This window comes from Bison bison, unplaced genomic scaffold (assembly GCF_000754665.1).
Source record: "Bison bison bison isolate TAMUID 2011002044 unplaced genomic scaffold, Bison_UMD1.0 scf7180017864451, whole genome shotgun sequence".
Lineage (NCBI taxonomy): Eukaryota > Metazoa > Chordata > Mammalia > Artiodactyla > Bovidae > Bison > Bison bison.
In genome coordinates this window covers 101,245-121,775 of record NW_011495013.1, presented here as the reverse complement: position 1 = coordinate 121,775, position 20,531 = coordinate 101,245, and the positions used below count along the sequence as shown (strand labels likewise).

Below are 20,531 nucleotides of genomic sequence, written 5' to 3'. Positions count from 1 at the left end.
CTACTGAGAAACTATTTTTCAAAACTCTAGTATTTTGGCACAGCAATGCCAAATAAAAAAAGAGAGAGAAACTATTCTACCTGAACTTTTTCCATCTCAACTGATGTCAATCTTCAGTTACACAGGCCAAAACCCAACTTGATGCCATACTTAATGCCTCTCTTTCACATCCGTATCAATCCAATACGAAATTCAACTGGCTCTACTTTAAAAATATATCCAGAATTTAATTTCTACTCACCATGACATTCACTGCTCCCATGTTGGTCTGAACCATGTCATCTCTTTAACTACCACGAAAGCCCTTTAATAAGTCTCCTTCCTGCTTCCATTCTCCCCCACTCCCAAGTCTATTCTCAACACTGCCCTACAGTGATTCTTTTAACAGTCAGATCATGTCACTACTCTGCTCAAAACCCTGTTATGAACTAATGAATTTATTCTCTCAAATCTTTTATGTGGAAACTCCCATTCCACCATGTGACTGCGTTTGGAGACAGGACCTTTATGGAAGTAATTAGGGTTAAATGAAGTCAAAAGTTTAGGGCACTAGTGTCCCTGTAAGAAGAGACACCAGAGAACTTGTTCTCTCTACCATGTGAGAACACAGCAAGAAGAGAACTCTCAACAGAACTTGATCCTCCTGGACCTTGATCTGGGACATCTAGTTTCCAAAATTGTGAGAAAATAAAATTCCTCTTGTTTAAGCTATCTAGTCTATGGTAATCTTTATGGCAACCTGAGCAGACTAATGTATCTTCCATGTCACTCAAGGTAAAATCCTAAGTCCTCACAGAGACCTAGGCATAAGCCCTTACATAAGTCTGCCCTGCCATCTCCCTAACCACCATTACATCTCTGACCTCACCTCCCACTATTGATCCCCTCAGTTTTATGACAAGATGTCAATAGTGGTCATTGCTATTTTCTGTCATTCTGACAGAAAAGTTCAAAGATCAACCCAGACACCAAGGTAGTAGTGACATAATACCCTGTAATGAGCCTGCTCACTTCCATCTCCTCACCTCAGCACCAAATTTCTATAACTTATTCAATGGCTGGCAATAGTCCAGGTCTCTAATTACCTAAAGGGGTATATTTAACTCTTAGAATCAAATTAATTTTAAATGCACACATACACACAGAGAAAAAGAGACTAAGCATTTAAAGACTTTTTCAACTCCCATTATCAATGGACAAATCTTAACAATAAATTATATTACTTAAGAGGATTCTGACTTAGGTCAACCTATATGATAGTCCACAAGGGAAAATACTACTTTGCCATATATTTTATGTGTGTGTGTGCACATACACACACACACATATTTATGTTTAGCCAGTAGAAACTAAGCTACTTGACTGCTCCCTATTTATCCCTAACTTAGTATTTTAGCTACTTTTGTGAATGACAGTCAACACAGTAATAGACTATTATCTCCAATCTATCCCACTCTTCTACACTTTCATTATCTTAATAACAAAAGAAGCAAAAGGTGATCCTCTCCTCTACAGTAATTCCTGCATCTACTTCTTTATGAAGACAAAAGCATTTGGCATCTAAGATAAACAGGAGTCCTTTATATTTCTAAGTAGAGTTGAAAAGAGTCAAGGAATCAGTATTGGAAAAAAGGATTTACATTTTTAATTGTTATATAATAAATAAGGGAAAAGATAACATTATAGAAGGCTGAAGCCTAAATAAAAATCAGAAACATATAATTTGGGGGCTTCTTTATTTACTACATAGGAAAATAAAGTGTTAAAAAATTTTCTAAGATGACAGCAGGAAGCTAAGAAAAACCTACAGAGGAGTCAAGTAAAATTAAGGGGAAAGCACGTCCCTGTGGTAAATATATTAGTCTAGAAATTAGGAACTCCTAAGGCCAGAAAGCAAACTGAATTTCAGCCTCAAAGAAGTCTGTTTCCTCTACCACGCTGCACAGAAGTAAAATCTCACTTGCTTTCAAAGGAAACATAATTTTCTTTAGCAAAGTAAAGAATCACACCTTCAAAACAGTACAAACACACTAGGCACAGTAAAGGGGGTATAAGCTGGATGTGTTAAAAATACAGAATAGCAAGTACAACATTCATTAACTAAAGAAACAAGCTGAGCTTCAATGTGCCAGACATGTGCTAATCTTGGGAGAATAAAACAAATAATACACATACTCACAAAAGCTTCACTCATCAATTTACTCAACAAATATATATTTAGTATATGCCAGTGCTATACTTTGTAGATTCAATGATGAATAAAACAACAGCCCTACCCTCAAGAAAAATAGATGGCTTAAAGCCAAATTCAGCCCATCAGCCAATATTTGAACAGATTAGGAACTAAGGATATATAAATATAAATATATATATATATTTTTTTTTTATGTTTAAAGGATTGTTTAAAAAGAATATGCAACAGACTGCGGCCTGTAAAACCTAAAATATTGACTATCTGGTGTTTTCTAGACAAAAATTTGTCAACTCATGACCTACTGATAAAAACAATGTACTTAGTGCTATAACAGAAATAAGCCAGGGTGCCATGAAAGAAGAGTGCCCAAGTCAGCTTTTTAGTAAATGAATGAATGCTAACTTACTAAAAAGTCAGGACTGTTTGCTTGAATTCACTTAAGTATTAGTATCCCCCCAAAATTCCAAACCCATTATTAAAGACTTATGACAATTTATGGTACAAACCAAAGCAACATATGGTTTCATTTCCCATGCCTGTAGGTTTGTATTATCTATTATTACAGGAGACACCTTCTTCTCAAATGCTTCTTTTGCTGAAAAACAGAAAATGAGAAATCACTTTTAATAACTATGTTTTAAAAAATCTAATCTTATTGATTAGATTTGAAATTTCATAATTTGAAAATCATAGATATGTGCTAATTTTACTCACAATTCTACTTCTAAATACGCTGAAGAAGGAAATGGCAACCCACTCCAGTATTCTTGCCTGGAAAATCCCATGGACAGAGGAGCCTGACAGGCCACAGTCCACAGGGTCACAAGAGTCAGACACGACTTAGCAACTAAACCACCACTACTTCTAAATACTATTTTGAGTATATGAAAAACTAAAGTACAGGAAAATGCTGAATAATAAATCCTAAATACTAAAATTATAATCAGAAATTAAATAAAAACTGGTCTAAATTTGATGTGTATATTAAATGTATAGACAGCATAAATAGGGGGGAAGTTTTCATTAAAACCAATAAAAAGACAATAATCCAATTTAAAAATGGCAAAAGATCTAAATAGAAAGCTCTCCAAAGGAGATAAACAAGTAGCCAATAAACAGACAAAAAGCGATCAGGGAAATGCAAATCAAAACCACAATGAGATACCACTTAACACCCATCATTAGGACAGCCATAGTCCAAAAGATCAGATTAAAAAAAGTTTTTTAATTTAAAAAAAAAAAAAAGACAAGTGTTAGTAAAGATGAAGAAAAGTTGGAACTCTCATATACTGCTACTGAGAATGTAAAATGGTGCTCTTGCTTTGGAAAATAGCTTGACAGTTCCTAGAAAGGTAAAACATAGACAGGTATGTTCATAGCAACATTATTCATAATAGCCAAAAAATGAAAACAATACAAATATCCATCAACTAATGAATGGATAAATGAAATGTGGCATATCCACATAATGGAATATTATTCAGCCATAAAAAAGAATAAATTACTGATACTTTCTACAACACAGATGAACCTTGAAAACATTATGCTAAGTGAAAAAAAACCATTCACAAAAGACCACATATTATATGAGTCTACTTGGATAAAATGTCGAGAATAGATAAACCTATAGAAAGTGAAGTAGTGGTTGCCTGGGGTTGGGAGAGAGTTAAGGAGAAATGAGGAGGGACTGCTAATGGGTATGTGGTCTTTCTGAAGTGATAAAAATGTTCTAAATTTGATTGTGGTGATGGTTGTACAACAAGGAATATGTTTAAAACTATCTGACTCTTATCTCACTCAATAAAGCTTTTTTAAAAAGTTCTGCCAATTAATTTCAAATTATTATTGCTGCAGTTGTTGTTACAGAAAGGCAAGTTGAACTACTGATAAGCACTCTTCATTCTCATTTAACCTTTATAAGAAATCTAGGGGATTAGTACTATTAAACTCTTTTACAGATGAGGACACAGGATCCTGGAGACTACAAATAACTTGCTTAAGAGCACACAGCTGGTAACTGGCAAATCCAAGACTGCACTCGATCACATCAGACTGTTTTTTATTTTTGTGTTGGTATTTTCATATTCCTGATTTTTACTTTAATATTTAGTTCAAGAAAGAATATAGAAAAATTTAACCATGTCTAAAGATGACAAACTCAAGAATAGCCTTCAAAGTGCATGTATCACAAAAGAAAGGCTAAGTAAAATACTGTCTATATGTCTTAACAAGAATTTCCCATATAAAATTCAAACTATTCATAACTAAACATTTCATGATAAAATCATCTTCAGTGAATAGTTGCACTAATAAGAAGATTGAGGTTTTACCAATAACCTTCCTGCAGGTTTAGTTTGAGGGAAGTCATTTTCCACTCTCACACAATCCTCTACAAAAATTAGGCCAATCTAGGGAAGACTGGTGGAGAAGGCAATGGCACCCCACTCCAGTACACTTGCCTGGAAAATCCCATGGACAGAGGAGCCTGGAAGGCTGCAGTCCATGGGGTCTATAAGAGTCGGACACGACTGAGTGACTTCACTTTGACTTTTCACTTTCATGCATTGGAGAAGGAAATGGCGACCCACTCCAGTATTCTTGCCTAGAGAATCCCAGGAATGGGGGAGCCTGGTGGGCTGCCGTCTGTGGGCGTCGCACAAAGTCGGACACGACTGAAACGACTTAGCAACAGCAGCAGCAGGGAAGACTAATGGTTAACAATGCAAATTCTATTTTAGGAAACTGGGACCAGAGCATGCCAGACAACTATAACCATCTTGAGCTATTTCCAGACCAATGTAGAAAATCTGACTTACTTCTGACAAGATCTCCATTGACTAAATAAAACTTAAACATTTCAGGCAATGTTCTAAGCTATTTTACAAAAATTAACTCATTTAATCCTCATCACAGATCTACGAGACTACCTCCTCCACTTATTATGTAATAAGAATTGCTATAGTTATAATTTTATCTATATTATATAGTTATAATTTAGAATGAAAGTTAATTACAACTTAAAAGTTGTATGTCACTCAAAATAAAAACACCTGGTGGATTTTTTCCTTTATATTGCTCTTAATATTACCCATCACTTGATGTCTATCCTTACCACGATTCTGGTTCCATTCATGTGCTTCTCCTAAGTATCTTACATCAAACTGGTATTGTCCATTTATGTAAAAATAATCATCAGTACTAAGAATAACTCCACTTGGATTATCCTCTTGCAAAGTCCTGTGAATGATAAATGTAATTATTTTCATTAATTATTCTTCTAAATTCTCTCTACTGATTTTTGCAAGGTCATAATCCAAATTAAAAATTCAAGTATCATTATTTAAAAGAATAAAGATACTTTATTTCTCAAACAAATCACATTGAAAATCTCTAAGCAGAAGTCTGACTCCCAAGAAAACCGAGGCAAGTCTACTTTGCTTTACGTAAATTATTATTTCGGAAACTTTTAAAATATATTATGAAGTCCTTTGTCCTTACTATAAAGGTATGAAGGTTAACACAATTTTAAATATCAAGAAAACCAGTAACTAACAATGCTTCAAAATTCTTATCAATCACATGCATCTCCCTCATCTGGCCACTTGATACACACAGATCTACCTTACCCGCTCTATGCTGAAGGTCACTTCCAGGTAGGCAAGTACCTTGATATTTAATTCTACTTTAAAAGTAGAGGAAACTCTTAGACTATTCATTTAATCAGCTCAATTATACAAAGTTAAGGACTTCTCTGGTGGTCCAGTGGTTAAGAATCCACCTGTCAATGCAGGGGACTTGGGTTCAGTCCTTGGTCTGGTCCAGGAAGATTCCATGTGCTGCAGGGCAACTAAGCCCATGTGCCACAACTACCGAAGTCCCAAGGCCCTAGGGCCCATGCTCTGCAATAAGAAGTCACTGCAATGAGAAGCCCATGCACCACAATTAGAGAGTGGCCCCCATGCACTGCAGCTAGAGAAAGCCAGCGTACAGCAGTGAAGACCCAATGCAGCCAAAAATACATTTAATTTAAAAAAATTTTAATAAATAATACAAAGATAAGATAGTTTTATAGGGGTTTTCTGACTCCTCTCTTTCTTTTGGCCACATTAGCTTGCAGGATCTTAGCTTACCAACCAGAGACAGAATCCAAAGCGTGAAGTCTTAACTACTGGACCATCAGGAAAGTACCCCATCTCTCTTTCTTGACTCTGGAATTTATCTTCTATATAACTGAGATACATGTAAAAAATAAGCAAAGAGAATCCACAGAGACATAACAGTGCTACCCTCTTGACATATATGTATATGTGCAACTGATGACCACTTTGCTGTACAGAAGAAACTAACACAAAATTGTAAAACAGCTATATGCCAATAAAAACCTATTTTATTTTATTAATTTTATTGTATTGGAGTATAATTTACTTACAATGTTGTATTAGTTTCAGGTGTACAACAAAGTGAGTCAGTTATGCATATATATATATATATCCACTCTTAAAGATTCTTTTCTCATATTGAAATATATCTTTTGAATTTGATTTTTATTAGTATCTATTAAGCAAAAATAGGATTCCCTGATAGCTCAGTTGGTAAAGAAACCGCCTGCAATGCAGGAGACCCCTGTTTGATTCCTGGGTTGGTAAGATCCCCTGGAGAAGGGAAAGGCTACCCACTGCAGTATTCTGGCCTGGAGAATTCCATGGACTCTATAATCTATGGGGTCACAGAGTTGGACATGACTGAGCTACTTTCACTCTCACTTTAAGAGAAAGAGGTGCTGTTTTAATCCCTGAGCATCCATCAGTAAATTGTATTCATGAAGCTTACATTGTAGTGAATGCTCACTTGATCTCACTTTCTGAGACTCCTTCATTTATCTTCTCTTTTACCTCTAAGCTTTCCCCTCTGACACTTCACATCTATCTCAGCTATCTTTTAAATTTTTAACCACACTTTAAAGATCCCTTTTCAACTGTTACCCAACTTCTCTCCTTAACTGCTTTAGTATAAATGCTTTTTTAAGGTCTTAAGGTCTTCCACCTTTCCAGGGCAACAAAAGTATTTTTCAAGATAGCCATTCGTAGCCTTCTTTCCAATAACTCTGAAAGTCTTTTTTCATCTTTAATTTTCCTTGGACACAACAGCTTAACACTGTGGACCACTCTCTCTGAGAAAATTCAGCTACCTATCTCTGCACTTCCCAGTTACTTCTCTCTTTTCATTCAAATTTTAGCAAGCTCCAACTTTGTGACAAGCATTTCTTTCTCTTCCTAATCTCTAACCGTAGCTGCTTCTGGCTCTGAGGACTCTGAAACCTACTTCTTCAAACCTGTGTCACAGCTCTATTACCTTTTAAGGTACCCTCTTTTGTTTCAATCTTTCACAAAATGAAGTATCATAACTGACTGTAGTATCTATAATATTATTTCCTATTCTTGTGGTCATTAAATCAAAGAGAAAGCCTATGTCTATAGAAGAATATATTTACAAATATATGAGTAGAATATGTGGAAATTTATTGGAAGATAAATCCAGACTAAGAAAGGACATTAAAAAAACAACCGAAAATGAGCTTATCAAGGTATACATGAGTGTTCCCAAAGACTAGATACACCTAGGATAAAATAGAAAAGACTCAGCTGAGAACAGCAAACCATGAGAGAAAATAGATAAAACTTAGAAGGAAAAGGGAAAAATTGGCAAAAAAAAAAATTAAATGTAAATATTCTGGAATTTAAAGAAGAGGATTGAAAGAACTTTGAAAACAACACCCTTTAACAAGTACCACTGAAAGTATAATGAAGTTGCCTCTGTCCCTGACTCTGGTCTCTGAGACCAAGACATCCACAACGTATCTTAACTACAAAAAGCACACAGATGGGATATATGAGATATATGTGGTACTGAGGGTACCACATTTTGCAAGGAAAAAAAAAAAAAATCACTGAAAATTTGAAGTTCTCTGATTACCAATGGTTCATCCTATGTTCTCTTCCTTCATATTATACATTTCTAAACCTTATTTAACAACATGCTACAATTCCAAATTTCCAACTACCAGCAGAATTCTTGTCAAGACTTTCTTGAATTCAAAATCAATTATGGCCCTTTATCTATATAATCAAAGCTGAATTTATCTTTCTCCCACTCAAATTAGTTCTCTTCCACACGAACTTATTTCTTTTGATTTTACAAGCTCACAATCTTGAAACCACCTTTAATTTTCTTCTTCTATTCTGTCTCTCAAAATGATATTCTAAGACAAAAAAATTCAATAAAAACTTCTGGAGAAAACAGTGCTATTAGCTACAAAGTTAAAAAAATTAGTAAACATCTCTATGAAGTAAAAACATCTCACATAGTCAAGCTATTATAAATATTCAAGTTCACACATTACACTCATTTTTTAAACTCAATTAAACCTCATACCTTGCCAGAAAAGATTTTCCTGATCCTGGAAGGCCTCTGAGAAGAACGAGAACTAGTCCAACATAAGATGATGTCTTCTTTCTTACAGCCTGAGAAACTGGAGCTTCTTGTACATGGTAAGCACTCGCTCCCTCTTTGCTTCTCCACACCTTTGTGGGGGAAGCATGAGAAATCACTGGGGGTGGAAACGCATAGTTGACAGGCCTCCAGTGCGCAGCTGTGGTTACAACAGGAGCCACAAAGCCATGGTTGGCTTGAAAGAGGTCAAAAGCAGGAATCATTGGATTCCACATTGGTGGAGGTGGGGGAGGAGGCAGCAGTAGAGGGAGAGGGGTTAGTACTGGGCAGTAATTCACATCCTTCCCCTTTGGTGGCAGTTCAGTATGTTTGTGTGGCTGGAAACTGAATTCTTCAGAAGGTACAAAAACATCAGGGACAGACGTGGACTTCTGATCTCCACCTGTACCTATTAAACCAATCCCTGGATTTTGGACAGCAAGGTTTAGAGGAGCCTGAAGCTCATTAGCATCCAAATCTACAGGGGCTTGAGAGAACTGAGTCTTAACACACTCAGATTCCGAAAGCTCTTTCTGAATTTGGTTGCTGCCATCCATCAAAGTGTCATTATCTGCATTTAAAGAACTACTGAGAAGAGAATCTTCCAATGCCACTGTGTTATCTTTTGTAAAACTTTTGGACCCATTTGAAACTGAATGTGAAGTTAAGGAATTTGAACTTAATGCAGAGACAGAAAGCTCTAAATTTTCATTGTTCAAATCCATATTTTGGGTAGAAAGAATGGGAGTCATATTACTTGAATCTGAACTTACAAATGAACTTGGGTCACTAAAATTATTAACATCTTGCAAAGGCAAAAATGAGTATGCTTGGTTATCAGGAGAAGAGTTCAATTTCTCAAAAGCATTTTGTATTAAAGAATCTAAATCTTCCGTTAGCTGCATGTCCAAAAATGAATCCATTTTTGAATCTTCACTCTCTTCTTTTGGAGGACATTTTTCCATTATTTCACACTTCACTGCATTTACTTGTTTCTCAGAAGCAACGAAGTTTGTTGAAGACGATTCTTCTATCTTAGCATCAGTGGCTGATAATTCTAATAGACAATCCATGGCATTTTCAACTGTACAACAATAAGAACAACAATAACAACAATAAAATATACCTATATGGATTGAAAACAGTAAAAATGATTTAATTAAAATTCACATAAAATTATACTGACTTTACATTGAATGAAATGTCAAGAAATTTATAAATATTCAAGTCATTTTTAACTTAACATTTTACTAATATATAATTCTGTATAGTGAAAGATTTGAATAATGGAGACATGCAATGTTGTTACTTTCAGACAAACAGTAATAAACTAGGCCAATAAACTGCCATCAAGTAGATATTCTCTGATGAATTTATTGAGTAAAAGAAAAATATCTGGAACTGTATACTTTAGGGTTGTTTATAAAGATACTAAAACCAGTTGATCTAATCAACAAATACTTACCTACTACATGCTGTTTTAAGTATGAAGTATTTTATTTATTAATAAGTATTCTAATAAATCTAATTTGCTTATATGGTCCATACTATGAATTTCACTTAACACAAAAAATGTGCATGAGCATGTACTACATATCAGACATACTTTGTACAAGGATGAACAAGATAATAGTTTTTACTACACTCGAAGGATTTTCGCAGTCTAATGGAAGCAACTGAAGATGTTAGAAGACAATTATAGTATAATATAGATTAAATACTGCACACTCTTAATAATATACAAATGCCTAAGCAGCCTTATAGGAAAGTAAGGAAAGATTTCACATGAGGTGATATGTAAACTGGGAGTTGGAAGATCAAAAAGAAACTTGTCAATACAGAATGGAAAGGCAAACTCAGTCCTAAAAACACACAGCATGTTTAAGCTATTGAGTTTGTTGGAATGCGAGTACACAGTAATATGGCAGATAAGAGAAGGAGATAAAACTGGAAAGGGAAATCAAGTAAAATTGGAAGGGTCCTCTATTTCATGGTAAGAAATACTAATTTTATTTTCCAAGGGAACTTGAAGGGAAACTACCTGTCATAGCATTTGGGCTAGATGTTTTGTTGTCTCAATGAATCTTCAAATTATACTACAAGCTATAGTATTCCCAGCACAGAGATGAAGAAAATGAAGTTTAGAAAGTATATTAACTTAGCCCACGTCACACAGATAATAAGTGACAAAGTCAGGACTGGTGTGTCGACTCCAATGCTGAGCTCCCTCCATTACAACATAAATATAGAGAAATTAGAATTGTTAAGCATCTGAAATCTGAGGCTTTTTCATATTATTTTTGTGTATTAACTTAAGGAAGATAAATGTGGAAACAGCACAGCACAGTAGGTAAAAGCTCTGGTCAGGAATCAGAATGACATTTAAATCCCTACTTGCTGGCATGAACACTTTGAACAAGTTAGTTAACTTTCCTAAGCCTTGATTTTCTCATTTGCAATGTGTGGATAACAAAAGTACCTACCTCATAGGGTTGTTGTGAGGATTAAATGAGATAATCCATGAAAAAGGGCTGTGCACAAGGACTGGCACCTAGTAAGCACCCAATTAGTGTTCCCTTAAGAAGAAAAACAAAGAGGGATTGGAGGGGGCAAGCCTGGCAGAGAGACCAGTTAGAAGACTATAGCAATAAACATGGAAAAAAGGGGGGGAAAAAAAGGCGGGGTGGGAGGAGCAAATATAAGAAGAATTTCTAAGAAAAAACTACATGATAGAAAAATCACAAAAGATCAACCAAAAAAATTAATGTGTATATAATGAAAAACAGTATATGTAAAAAGAAGTAAAAGATCAAACTATATACATAAAACACAGAAGTTTTTACAGTGTTGAGAAAAATTAAAACAATGGTATAAAACAATGAAAAACACACGAACAATTCACACAATACAAGAACTAATAAACAATCATATATAAAAATGTTAACATTTCTCTTTATCTAAAAAAAAAAAAAAACCATTAAAGGTAAAATCTTATTCCTAAAATCTTAAAAGAATACCACTCAATGTTGATAAGGCTGTAATGAAACCCTTATACAGTGCTAGTGTCATTACAATTGGCACATTTATTTTATAAGGTAAATTTATTTTTTAATTAATTTTTATTGGAGTATAGTATAGTTGATTTACAATGTTGGGTTATAGTTTTTGCTGTACAGCAAAGTGCATCAGTTATATATATACATATATCCACTCTGTATTTTAATTCTTTTCCAATACAGGTCATTAGAGTATTGAGAAGAGTTCCCTGTGCTATACAGTAGGTCTTTATTAGTTATCTACTTTGTATGTAGTAGTGTGTATATGTCAATCTCAGTCTCCGAATTTATCCATCCCCCGCTTTCACCCCTGGTAACCATAAGCCACACCTCTTTAGTAGGCAATTCAGCAAATGTTTCCAAGAGCCAAAAACTGTCCTTACCCTGTGACAGAAGAAAATAAAACTTCGGAATCGGGAAAAAGCCAAAAGACGGAAAAGGTTATTCATACCAAGATGTTCTTTGCAATATTAATTATTCATGTAAAACATAGCTATAATTAAATTAGAGCATAATAACCCAACAGAATAACCCAACAGAATATTAGAAAGCTATTAAAAAATATAAAGACTGCGGCCAACTGAAAAAAATACTTATATTAGGTTAAGTTTTAAAAGTAGAATATACAACGTCATAAATGTTATTATTCAAACTACTCAAAACATCAGTATTTATGAAGAAGGTATAGAGAAGATCCTGGAAAAGAAAAATGTTTTTTGTTAGGATGTAAGGGTAACATACTGATATTTTCCTTGTACTTCTTCATTGTTACTAGTGTACGTGCAAAAATAAATTTTAAACACACCAAAATTAGGAAATATATGTTGAAGCCACAAATAAAATTGTAAACACTATTATTTCTGAGCATCATGTAGACTGCTGAAAGCTGGTTTTCTGCATACATAAAAGGATAGATAAGATAGGCTCACATCATAGACTGTGGAATGTAAAAAAAAAAATTTGAAGTTTACCCCATTACCAAAATTCCCCAAACCTAGAATAATTTTACTTATACTAATCATGGCCAATAGCAATATTAAACATCAATATTTAACTTACTCATCCATTTAAATTTGATAGTTTCCCCTGTCTGCAAACATACATCTAAACAATTTATTACAAGTCATTAATAATTTACTGCACTGAAGACTTTATCAGAACAAAACAAAAACTCAATCCTTACTGGGAAAAAAAAGAAAAAGTCCTATGAGGTACATACTATTATTTTTCTCTTTAACAGATAAGAAAACTGAAACCCAGAGAAGTTAAGAGGTAGAGCTGGAAAATCAACCTAAAGCCAATTTTAAATCACACTGGTCTATTAGCCTCAACGCTTAATCAGCTCTCATTTCCATAATTATAATTACCTTTTCACTCAATAAGTATTTACTGAGGTCCGAGCAAGTCATTTGGTATTTAGGGGCTGGAGACACAGCAGTACAACAAAACAGTTTTTTAAATCCCTCTCTTCATAGAGTACTCCAGGTCAACGGCTCTCAACTGGGAATGATTTTGCCCCTCAGGGAACATAAGATGATATACAGAGGTATTTTTATTGTTACAACTGCAGGGGTGGGGCAGGGGATGTGCTATGGGATCTAATGGGTACAAGCCAGAGATGTTGCTGAACATCCTATGATGCCCAGGAAAGACACTCACAACAAAGAATTATCTGGTCCAAAACGTCAATAGTGCCAACCTTTTCGAGAGGGAAGATAAAAAGAAATAAAACATAAAAGATGAAATCTACACATACATCTTATACCTAGAACTATACATTTCTTGAAAGAAGAAACGATGTTTTATTCTTTACATGCCTCATAATACTAAACTTAGTACCTTACCCACAGCAGATTTTCAAAAAGTAATGAACAAAATAGAAATAACGTAGTCATTTTCTGTATTACTACTGGTCATGGCATAGTACATAAAACCTTTTTATAAAATGCAAAGGGTTCAAACTAAACTTTTCTCACCTTTGAAATCACATTCAGAAAGCATCAAATACACTACATCAGGATCCAGATCAGAAAACATCTCTGAGACACTGGTGAAGAGTTCTTCCTGATCAACCTTTGTCTCATACACGGAAGGAAGAGTAGTGGTTGGCTCCTCATGACTAGTAACACTGGATACAACTTCCTTAGAGTTTGTGGTCTTCCGAAAAGGATTTCCCCCAAGATTTTTCCTTCTCCTTGGCATTCTGACTTCCAAAACTAAAATGTCTCCCTTTTCTTATTTAAGATGTTTGATATTTAAGTCATACCTCAAAGAAAATAGGGTTAAATATCTTGCACAATCCAGTAGTAAAAGGACCTAAAATAGAAAGCAAGTTGAAACACTCAGACTATAGTTATAGTTCCAGATCTAAAATTGGAATGACATCTTTATTCAACTCTAAGAAAGTACCATCAACTCTGGTGGGCAGCAAAGCCCAAGAGCAGTCACACAATTTCCCTCTCCAAAATATTCAAGTTTTTCAGGATTGAACATGTTAAAAATTAAGATATTAACAAATGTAATATAGTTTCAGAATGGTGAGTACACTACTTCAGCACAATTACTTCATTTAAAAAAACAACAACACAGTATTCATAATGAGGATGCCTAATGAACACTTATTTGGATGTCTAATAGGCATCATAAACTTCACATGTCCAAAACTGAGCTCCTTATCACATACTTCACACTTGTTCTTCCTAGTCTTTCCCATCTCAATTAAGGCAACTCTATCCTTCCAACTGCTCAGGTCAAAAATCTTGGAATAATTCTTGACTCCTCTCATCCCACATCCAATTAGTAAGCCAATTTTGTCAATGCAACCCTCAAAATGTATCCAGAATATGATCATTCCTCACCATTTCCATGGCTACCACAGCCTTGCCTGGATTAATATAAAAGTCCCTTAACCTCCTTGCTTCCATCCTTGCCCCTTCGATCTACTGAGCACAATAACTAGAGTGACTCAGTTAAACCACAGGTCAGATCACACCTCTCTTCTGCTAAACTATCCACCAGCTTCCCATTACACTTAGGATAAAAATCAGAACCCTTAAAATGGCCTATAGTGAAGTGAAGTCGCTCAGTCGTGTCCAACTCTTTGCGACCCCATAGACTGTAGCCTATCAGGCTCCTTCCTCCATCCATGGGATTTTCCAGGCAAGAGTGCTGGAGTGGATTGCCATTTCCTTCTCCAGGGGATCTTCCCGACCCAGGAATCGAACCCGGGTCTCCCACATTGCAGGCAGATGCTTTACCGTCTGAGCCACCAGGGTACAGTCATCCCTATTCCTCTTTCCCTTGCTCATGTCACTCGAGCCATACTTCATCTCCTTGTCCTTCAAACATCAGTCATGCTCCATCTTAGAACTTTTATATTTGGTCCCTTCTACCTAAACTACTATTATCCCAGGTATCTAAAAGATGTATTTCCTATCATTACTCAATTGTTACCTTCTCAGGAAGTCAGTTGTCCAACACCACTTACCCTTCTTTTCTTACTTGAATTCTCTCCATATAACTTACCTTCTAAAATAGTATATGTGTTTCATCCACTTGTTTTATTTATTACCCATATTCCAGCAAAACGTAAGCTCCACAAGGGCAAGGACTCATAGATCTGGAGAACTCTGACAATCTACTTGCTTTCTCCTCTTGGATCTATCTAATGAACAATTCAAATGTAACATTATCTAAAACCAACTGATATTTTCTCTGAAACCTGCTCTAAACATTTGGCCTGGCTATAGTCATTCTCCATCTGTATTCCTGTCTCCTAAATGGTCTCCCTGTTTCTACACCTCTTGTCCCTTACAGTCTATTTTCAATATACCAGCCAAAACGATTTTCATACAACATAAGTCAGAATGAGTCACAGTATGCTTTAAATTCTCAACTGGCTCTCCATATCACTCAGAGTGAAAGCTAAATTTCTTACTATGGTCCACTTCCACTTTTGGCCTTTAATATACTTTTTCCCAAGATATTTGCATTGCTAACTCTTTCACCCCTTCAAATCTCTGTTCAAGTACCATATTCAATGATTTCTTCCTTGATTATCTAATTTAAAGTCATGTTCCCCATTTTTTCTTTCCCAATCTCCCTTTTCTGTTAACCACCCATTGCCCTTAACACCTTCTACATTCCATAAAATTTACCTTTTAATTAAATTTATTGTGTCATAGCTCTCTCCATCTTCCAGGACTGCAATGTCAATATGGCAGCCACCAGCCACATGTGCCTATTTAAATTTAAATTAGTTAAAATTAAGTAAAATTACATTTTATATATAAATATCAGATAAAGTAGATTTTAGAGCAAAAAAAAAAAAAATCAGCAAAGATAGAGAACACTATATAATTATAAAGGATCAATCTGACAAGAATTCAGAGCAACCCTAAATGTGTAGGCACCAAACAGAGCTACTAAATTAAGTGAAACAAAAACTGACAAAACTGAAAGGAGAAATAGACAAGCTTATAATTATAGTTAGAGACTTCAACACCCCTCTCTCAATAAGAGTAAACAGACATAAGATCAGCAAGGATACAGAAGAACTCAATAACACCATCATTTAAGGATCTAATCAACACTTTTACACTCCATTCAACAACAGCAGAATGCATATCCTTTTCAAGAACCCAAATAACATATACCGAAATAGACCATATCCTAGACTATAAAACAAACCTCAACAAACTTGAAAGAATTGAAATCATATAAAGTATGTTCTCTGACCACAATGAAATCAAACTCAAAATCAATAACAAAAAGATAATACAAAAATCTCCAAACACTTGGAACATAAGTAATACACTAAATAATCTATGGGTCAAAGAGGAAGTCTCAAGGAAAATTTTAAAATACACAAAAATGAATGAAAATGAAAATATACCATATCAAAATTTGTAAGACACAGCTAAAGCAGCAATTGCAAAAATTTATAGCAAATTTATAACTATAAATTCATACATTAAAAAAGATGTAAAGTCTCAAATCAATAATTTAACTTTCCACTACAAGAACCTGGAAAAAGAACAGCAAAATAAACCCAGAGCCAGTAGAAGGAAGAGAATAATAAAGAGCAAAGGAGAAATGAATGAAACTGAAAAGAGAAAAACAATCACTCTAGACCCTGCAGACATCAAAAGACTAAGAGAATACTATGAACCAGTGTACATACAGAAGTCTGACATCTTATATGAAATATTTATTTCTCAAAAAACACAAATTATCATAACTCACCCAACAGGAAATAGATAAAAACCCTATGATTTTTAATGAAATTTAATTCACAATTTACAAATTCCCCAAAAAAGAAATTTCAGGCCTAAATACCTTCAATGGATAAGTCTATCATATATAGTCTCTTTCAAAAATAGAAGGAACACTTCTTAATTCGTTTTATCAAGTCAGTACTGTTACCCTGATACCAAAATCAGACAAAGCAGTACCAGAAAAAAAAAAAAAAAAATTACAAACCAATATCCTTCATGAATACATAAAAATCCTTAGAAAATATTACAAACAGAAATCAGCAGTTTATTTTAAAAGAATTATACACCATTATTAAATGAGGTTTATCCTAGAGATACAAGGTTTCAATATTCAAAAATCAGTATAACCCATTATATTAATAGGCTAATGAAGAAAACCTTAGTTGCATGAATAAATTAAGGAAAAAAGTGACAAAATTCAATACCCATTCATGATAAAAACTACCCAAAAAATAGGAATATATGAGAACTTCCTCAAAACCCTACAGATTACATTTCATTTAATAGTAAAATACTATATGTTTTTATCCTAAGATTGAGAACAAAGCAAGGATGTCCACTCTCACCACTCTTATGAAATACAATGCTGGAAGTTCTAGCCTATGAAGTAAAGGAAGGAAAGAAAATAAAAGATATAAAGATTCAAAAGGCAAAAATAAAACTTTTCTATTTGTAGATGACACAGCTATCCATGTGTAAAATCCCAAGGAATCAATAAAATCTCCAACATGAGTTCAGCAAAGGATACAAGATAAATACACAAAAGCAACTGTATTTATATATCCTACCAATAAATACATGAACATTATAATTAAAAATACAATATTATTCACAAATGCTCAAATAATGAAATATTCTGAATAAACCTAACAAAATTTTTGAAAAAGTAGATAAATGGATTTATGAGCTGTTAGACTCAATATAGTAAAGATGTCAATTTTTCTCAAATTGACATATAGGTTTAGCACAATTCCTATCAAAACCCCAGGAAGATTTTTTGTGGATATGGACAAGATTATTCCTAAATTTAAATGGAAAGACAAAGGAACTAGAATAGTTCAAACAATTTTGAAAGAGTAAAAGGATTCTGTTGATTCCATTTTAAGACTTACTATAAAGCTACACTCATCAAAACTGTATGGTATCAGTGGAGGGACAGGCACACAGATCTGACAACAGATTATAGATTAGGAAACAGAAGACACCAACATGAATATGCCCAACTGACATCTGACAAAAATGAAAAAGCAATTCAATGGAGAAAATATAACCTTTCAACAAATGGAACTGGAACAAATAGACACCCACAGATAGAAAAAGAAAAATCTTGGCCTAAGTCTCATACTTTATTTAAAAAAAAAAAACTCAAAATGGATCAAGGACTTAAATCCATAGTAATATAAAACTTTTAGGAAAAAAAAGAAAATCTTAAGGATCTAGGGCTAGGCAAAAACACCAAAAGTATGCTCCATAAAAGGAAAAACTGATTAAACTATACATTATCCAAACTTAAAACTTTTACTCTGTGAACAATCTTGTTAAGAGTATAAAAAGAAAAATGACAGGCTGAAAGAAAATATTTGCATACCATGTATCTGACAAAGGACTAGTATCCAAAATATATAAAAAACTTTATCAAAACTCAAAGTAAAAACAAACAAAAACCAAGTAATTCAACTAGAAAGTGGGGGGGGGGGGGGGGGGGTGGTGAGGATTTCACCAAAAGGATATACAGATGGCACACAGGTACAAAAAGAATTTCAACATCATTAGCCATTAAGTAAATGCAATTTAAAACTACAATGAGATATTATAATACTTATACATCTGTTAGGTTGGCAAATATAAATAATAATGACAATAGGAAATCCTAGCAAGGATACAGAGAAATAGGATGGCTCATATGCTGCTGATAGGAATGTAAAATAAAAAAAACCACTCTGGACAGCAGTCTGGCAGTTTCTTAAACTAAATCTGGAACTACCACACAATTAAGTAATTGCACTTATGGACATTTCTAAGAGATGGAAAATTAGGTCTACCCAAAAAGCTGTACATAAATACTTGTAGCAGCTTTATTCATTATAATCAGAAACCAGAAAACAATTCAGATGTCCTTCAATGAGTACACAGTTAAACATACTATGTCACTTCCATCCCAAGAAGTTTAGTCAGTAATAAAAAGAAACCTACTATTGGCACACAAGACCTGGATGAAATTGCAGAGAATTAGGCTGAGTAAAAAAAGCCCATCCAAAAAGCCATGTATTGCATGATCCCCATTTGCTTAACATTCTTGAAATGACAGAAATACAGAAATAGAGAAGATTAACAGTTGCCAAAGGTTGAGGAGGAGGAAGGAACAGGGAATAGTGGATGTGGCTATGAAAAGGAAATTTGAGGGATTTTTGTGGTGATGGAAATGTCCTATATCTTGACTGTATTAATATCAATACCCTGGTTGAGATGCCATAAGGCATTTTGCACATGTTTCTTTCATTGGGGGAACTGGATGAAGAGCACAAATTTCTCTGTATTATTTATTACAACTGCATGTGACTCTCAGTTCAGTTGCTCAGTCGTGTCTGACTCTTTGTGATCCCATGGACTGCAGCACAACTGGCTTCCCTGCCCATCACCAATTACCAGAGTTTGCTCAAACTCATGTCCATCACGTCGGTGATGCCATCCAACCATCTCATCTTCTGTCGTCCCCTTCTCCTCCTGCCTTCAATCTTTCCCAGGATCAGGGTCTTTTCAAATGAGTCAGTTCTTCACATTAGGTGGCCAAAGTACTGAAGTTTCAGCTTCAGCATCAGTCCTTCCGATGAATGTTCAGGACTGATTTCCTTTAGGACTGTGGTATGATCTCCTTGCAGTTCAAGGGACTCTCAAGAGGCTTCTCCAACACCACAGTTCAAAAGCGTCAATTCTTTGGTGCTCAACTTTTTTTATAGTCCAACTCTCACATCCATACATGACTACTGGAAAAACAATAGCTTTGACTAGGTGGACCTTTATTGGCAAAGTAACGTCTCTGCTTTTTAATATGTTGTCTAGGTTGGTCATAGCTTTTCTTCCAAGGAGTAAGCATCTTTTAGTTTCATGGCTGCAGTCATCATCTGCAGTGATTTTGGAGCCCCCAAAAATAAAGTCTCTGTTTCCACTGTTTCCCCATCTACTTGCCATGAAGTGATGGAACCAGATGCCATGATCTTACTTTTCTGAATATTGAGCTTTAAGCCAGGTTTTTCACTCTCCTCTTTCACTTTCATCAAGCAGCTCTTTAATTCCTCTTCACTTTCTGCCATAAGGGTGGTGTCATCTGCATAGCTGAGGTTATTGATATTTCTCCCAGCAATCTTGATTTCAGCTTGTTTTTCATCCAGCCCCACAATTTTCATGATGTACTCTGCATATAAGTTAAATAAGCAGGGTGACAATATACAGCCTTGATGTATTCCTTTCCTGATTTGGAACCAGTCTGTTGTTCCATGTCCAGTTCTAACTGTTGCT

The 20,531-nt window shown here is 34.7% G+C and overlaps 2 protein-coding genes across 5 annotated transcripts in view; both read right to left on the bottom strand.

The window, feature by feature from the left end:
* Positions 1–15,349, bottom strand: part of N4BP2 (NEDD4 binding protein 2) — a 56,280-nt gene extending 40,931 nt beyond the window's left edge. For 2 of the 4 annotated variants that reach the window (XM_010858818.1, XM_010858817.1), the window contains exons 1-5: positions 15,265–15,349; positions 13,716–14,055; positions 8,627–9,767; positions 5,307–5,431; positions 2,701–2,789 (exon numbers count right to left, since the gene is read on the bottom strand). In XM_010858818.1, coding sequence (XP_010857120.1) covers positions 2,701–2,789; positions 5,307–5,431; positions 8,627–9,767; positions 13,716–13,941 — 1,581 coding nt within the window. In that variant the 5' untranslated portion in view covers positions 13,942–14,055; positions 15,265–15,349. Of the gene's footprint in view, positions 1–2,700; positions 2,790–5,306; positions 5,432–8,626; positions 9,768–11,166; positions 11,804–13,715; positions 14,056–15,264 lie in introns of those variants that run through there. The other 2 variants (XM_010858820.1, XM_010858819.1) reach the window with 2 other exon arrangements.
* Positions 15,321–20,531, bottom strand: part of LOC105002295 — a 15,610-nt gene continuing 10,399 nt past the window's right edge. The window contains exons 3-4 of the mRNA XM_010858821.1: positions 15,897–15,979; positions 15,321–15,403 (exon numbers count right to left, since the gene is read on the bottom strand). Of these exons, the coding sequence (XP_010857123.1) occupies positions 15,400–15,403; positions 15,897–15,979 (87 nt within the window). The 3' untranslated portion in view covers positions 15,321–15,399. The remainder of the gene's footprint in view (positions 15,404–15,896; positions 15,980–20,531) is intronic.